This window comes from Prunus mume, linkage group LG8, assembly GCF_029339155.1.
Source record: "Prunus mume cultivar Tortuosa linkage group LG8, ASM2933915v1, whole genome shotgun sequence".
In the NCBI taxonomy this organism is placed as follows: Eukaryota; Viridiplantae; Streptophyta; class Magnoliopsida; order Rosales; family Rosaceae; genus Prunus; species Prunus mume.
The window spans coordinates 17,103,559-17,108,836 of NC_142705.1; the positions used below are offsets into that span (position 1 = coordinate 17,103,559).

The window sequence follows — 5,278 nt, forward strand, 5'->3', positions numbered from 1 at the left end:
ATTTATTCCATGGCCCCAATGCACTAATGAATAGTAAATATACCATAACCAAACAACAACAAAATGAGGCACAATCAAAACCAGCCCAGATTAGTGGCAGAGAAAAAACAACTGCCAAAGAAGAGCAAATTGACATAGATCCGGCAAAAATCAAAGAACATTGTTTTCCCCCTGGTACTAATCCAATGTTCATCATGTGATTTCATAATTTCAGTGTTTTCTTTACTTATTATTATAATTTTTTTATTGAGAAAATAAAAATTCGAGCTTCGACCATTTTTCACCATTAAGCCAAGAGTGTGAAGCAATGGCGGATCCACAACTTTTTTAGGATAAGGCCAAATTGAAAAGGGCTAATCGGTGCCTCATTAATGTAGTGATTTGGGGCAATTGACTCCCCCCAAGTTGGTCTTGGATTCGAAGCCTAGTATGTGCATTTGTGTGTGAGTTTATCGCCCCCTTCATTTAAGGATTTTCAATATAACGAAAATCAATATAAATTCATCTAACGAAAATTAATATGAATTAATCTAATCAAAATTCATATAAAATTATCAATTAAACAAATAAATCATAATTAATCATACCTCAAGATCCAATGATTGAGAGCTCCATTCCTCAAATAACACTATTTGAGGGATCCCTCAAATAATTTTATTTAAAGGACACCCTTAAGGGTCCCTTACAAACAAAAATTCAACAATCCAAATCATCTATTTTATAAGTCTACATTCATATATCGTCCTCACAAAAAACTAGACAAATTGGAAACCGTTTCGATATCCAATTGTATCCTCCAAAATCAATGAACACGGTACTTCAAGAAAGTACTAAATTTTCAATAATTCAATTGAGTGGTCCTACAAAATAGACAATTTGGATTAGTGAAATATAATACGGAGTGAGCCTTATAAGGGTGTTCCTCAAATAAGCTTATTTGAGGGATCCCTAAACTGAGGCTCCCTATATATATAAGCGCGTTTTGCACAACAAAAGAAGATGTTTGATGAGGTGTTTACTCGAACAATTGGCGGGCACTAATGGAGGAGCAAATTCCGACACCTCCAAAGCTTTTTTCAACGAAGAGAGAGTGCAACTACATTGCACGTCCTTGCACGTCTATGGCTTCGCCATTGGTGTGAAGTGATTGTGACTATTGATGGATATAAATTAAACATAAATTAACATTAGAGGGAAGCAAATTATTCAGAGTTGGTTCTTCTTTTTCATTTTTTAAGTGATGTTTCAATATTGTGTGTGAAGCCAAGTTGCATAGACAGACTAAGAAGCCGCCGCTCTACAGAAAAAAGATATCATCTGCCGTATAGTGGAAGGAACTAAATACCAAGAAGGCACGGGCGACAAGAAGGGTGGGGGGCCTCCTAACTCGTCCTAAGGCTTGCAATTGCAATGAATGAGATGGTTTCTCATCCACAATGCTCCAATGGTACAAAATTAAATATACAGACACTTCATTAATTTAGCGGATCCCATCATTTCTATAATTTCTAATTATGAGATACAACAAAGTTCACGCTCAAAACAAATTTATCTAATTATCAATTTCTACAAACTCGGATTTTCTTTTCCCTAGCCAAATACGATCAATCAAGACATGTAATGAGTGATAATTTTTTCATTCGACACGATAATTGGCTAGGAATAGCAAAATAGTGTTATCCTAGTTCCACACAAGTGTTTCTCCCAACCCTGGGGTGTGAGTGGCACATGGCCCCCAAACTTTTTTCACATGTATGTGTGTGTATATATATATATATATTGTGTGTGTGTGTGTGTGTGTGTGTGTGTGTGCAGTGGCAAATCCACATAGAGGCACGAGGGGTTAATTGACCTTTCAAGACCCAAATCCACCTTTGGAGGCGAAGATGTTGACCCCTGCAAATTGCCCACAAATTGCTTGATGAAATGCTCCAGAGGGCGTAGCACAACAGGCAGGTGCGGGCTGCTTTCGCTCAGTGCTTCCTTTGTTTTTGTTTTCCTGATGTCAAGACAACGACATTGTACAGATTACCTTATTTCCATTTTCAGCATTTAAGTAAATGTCTTTGTCTTTTTACTTTCATTTATTTATATATTACTCCATTTACTTAAGTTAAATAAGGTAAATAAGGAAGTATACCCCCCCCCCCCCAAAAAAAAATTGGATTCAAATAAAAATACTAGAAAATCAAATTCTCACCAAATCAAAATATGAAAAATCGGTTTTAGCGCAAAATGCGATTTAGGCTAAAATTTATGGCCCATTAAGTCAATATATACTTCATACTAAAATCTCATAAAATCAAGTTTTCTTTTTTTATCTGCAAGGAATAAAAGCAGCCAAAAATTAACTTGAGAAAATGATTGTTCCGAAAAACCATTTTTTTATACTTGCCAATATTTTTACATAAAACAAATTTTTACATATGACATGAATTCATGAAGGCACCAAGGTCAATTTAGGTAAAAAGTCTTGGATGTTCAATTCACAAAGAGTTTACAAGAATAACCTAACTCTTACGTATTGAAGAAATATTTGCTTGAATAAACTCTCCCTAAGACAGTACTCATAAGGGTCCAAAGTTTGAGAGCTAGAGCCCAAAAGAAATGCAGATAAAGTCCAAAATCAAAATGACGACGGACCTCAAAAATGACGTAAATGCCCTAAAATGAGCATAGTTGCACTCTTAAGTCGAATAGGACGAGATGCCTTGGGAGGCGAAGAGGAAATATTGCGCTAATTTTTTGGTTTATTATCACATTCTTAGAGATATTTCTGGTTTATTTCAGTATGTGCCTTTTTTTTTAAGTTGATGGAGTTCTCTTTAATAATGAACATGAGCAGATTGACATAGATCTACCAAAAATCAAAGAACATTGTTTCCCCTAGGATTTGAAAAGCTCTCTCTCTCTCTCTCTCTCTCTCTCTCTCTCTCTCTCATGCTTGCGTCCATTCTCTATTTTAAGCATTCCTTTCTAGGATCTACATAGGTTTAAGCTTAGAAAAATCCTGCAACATATATGATTAGTATAGATCAATGCTGATAACACCAATCTATGCTCGCTATAAAACGACGACCCAAGGCTTTGCATTAGTAAACCAAATTATTCTAACAGAAATAGAAAGTAAATTATCTAATACCATGTAAACCGCCTCAGCCTTCTGTAATCAATTTGTCTTCTAATAGTTGGATTCAGTTTTTTTAAAAGAAAATGCAATTGGAGAAACTCATATAGTTCGTTATTGATATGTGCAAAACTTCCATGAAAGTGAGAATAAAGATTAAATAAATCCTTTTTACCTTTAGGAGAATTACCATTATTACTTGAAATTCAAGTTGCTTACGCTTCCATCCAATGGAGAAATCTCTGTGTTAATAATATCCTCCCTAGGGCAGAATCTTATATATTTGCATCTTGGGGCACAAGATACAGAACGACCTCTCTCTCTCCTCATGTTTTACTTTCTATGAACTCGGCTGGATCACTACAAAGAGGTGAAAAATGTGCAGATAAAAGGCATGATGAAGAGGAATTTTTTATACTTTTTTTGGGCATGATGTGTTTGATTTTGTCTCATAGTCACATCAGACACGACTCTCATCTAATTATCGCGATGGTTACCCTCAGACTTGAATTTTTGATACTTTTTGGGCATGATGTTTTTGATTTTTTTATCCTTTTTGACCATTTACATCCTAATCTGTGGTTTCTAATCTATGAACTGAAATCAAAATTAGTTGTCTTTTCTGCTGATTAATTAGAGAGACATTTTCTTTCATGCGTGTGCGTTGGTGCATCAATTTCATGGTTCCTGCTCATGATGTAAAACATCCTTATAGTACATAAATTAAAAGCACTGATTAAGGCTGATAAACCATATCATCACACAACAAGCCAAAAGTAGAAAAGGAACCCTTGGAAAGTATATGTAAAGGACAAATATATATCGTAAACTCACAGGCTAGTAGTACCTTTATACCCATCACCACACGAATGCAAGTAGCCAAGCACTGCAATATTATATATATATATATATATATATATATATGTGTGTGTGTATATGTATACATGTATGTATATCTGAGTGAGTGAGTTCCAGCGTTGATCTTCATGCCAGCACTGGAAGGGCTGTGAAACTTTTATTTGAGACCTAGCTAAGTGATTTATTGAACCCCTAGTTCTTTTGTTTAAATTCTAACAAAAACCCACAAACTATCATTATCAACATATACATGGATATATTTAGATTCAATTAAAAAAAAAGACAGGTAGAACTATAGATATATATATATGAGAGACAATTAAATAATTAATTAGCAGAATTAAGATTCAACAAACAGCACAAGAGTTATAAATAAGCTTAATAAAAGAGAAAGAAAAAGAAAAAGAAAAAGAAAAACTTACCAAATTACATTGCATATGGGTGGCTTAATTTTGAAGCACACACATCAACATTAAGCAAAAGGAGCAGTTAAGAGGATCCATACAAGACACTGGAGGGCAAAAACCCCCCAAAGCTATCCATCATTTCAGGCACAAAAAGATCATCATAAAGCTCATCATCAGGGTATTGGGTGTTCACATTTGAGCTTGAACTCTCAGCAGGCTGCTCTTGGGCAGGAGGAGAAGCAGCATCAGCCACCACTAGATCCAATGCATCATGATGACGAAGAAGATGATGATGTCCAACAATCTGGGCCGTCGAATTGTTGTCTTCTGCAGATGAGTGCTCCAAAAACCTAGCTGGGTCCGGGAGCTCAGAGTCTTGGCCAGTGAGCTCTTGAACCAGAGCCCTGAATTCTGAGGCACTCGTCCTCACCTTCATTGGGTTGGAGATGTAAACCACTTTGATCCCCTGCTTCTTGGTTTTGCCTTTTTTTTTGGGCTTGGAAATTTGGTGGCCATGGCCATTGCTTTGTTGGGTAGAATTGTTGTTCATTTCTAGTGGACAAAAGGGCTTCAGCTAAAAAGAGTTTTGTGTGTGTATAAGTTGGTGATTATGATGAGAGGGGTTAAGTAGGTTATTATTTTCCTGGACTTTCCCGGAAAGAAAGTGTTTGGATGGATAAATAGAGAGAAAGTGAAGGACAATTAAAAGGAAAATTAAAATAAAAATCAAGTGGACGTTTTGATGGACGTATTCAATTGGAAACTAACCAAAAAATCATAGGGGGTGCCAAATTGGTACTTGCCCCAATCGCCCCATGCGCGTTTGAAACAATTTTCTCACAGATGCCTTGGAAAATGTAACAACAACACGCGCTTAGGAGAGCGT

At 35.9% G+C, this 5,278-nt stretch overlaps 1 protein-coding gene across 3 annotated transcripts; it reads right to left on the reverse strand.

Annotated features, from left to right (window-relative positions):
- Positions 1–695: 695 nt before the first annotated feature.
- SIB2 (VQ motif-containing protein) lies at positions 696–5,078 on the reverse strand. Of its 3 annotated transcripts, none has more exons than XM_089043635.1 (3): positions 4,408–5,078; positions 1,853–1,999; positions 696–1,153 (listed from the first exon to the last, which is right to left on the reverse strand). In XM_089043635.1, the coding sequence occupies exon 1, from the start codon at positions 4,940–4,942 to the stop codon at positions 4,475–4,477; it is 468 nt and encodes a 155-aa protein (XP_088899761.1). In that variant the 5' UTR covers positions 4,943–5,078; the 3' UTR covers positions 696–1,153; positions 1,853–1,999; positions 4,408–4,474. The 3 variants fall into 3 exon arrangements, with proteins under 3 accessions (XP_088899761.1, XP_088899760.1, XP_088899759.1); XM_089043634.1 differs by having other exon boundaries at positions 696–860; positions 1,020–1,999; XM_089043633.1 differs by having other exon boundaries at positions 696–1,999.
- Positions 5,079–5,278: the final 200 nt, after the last annotated feature.

What these genes read in the sequence shown, in the direction of transcription:
- SIB2 (XM_089043635.1), bottom strand. Translation starts at nt 4,942, where the DNA reads ATGAACAACAATTCTACCCAACAAAGCAATGGCCATGGCCACCAAATT.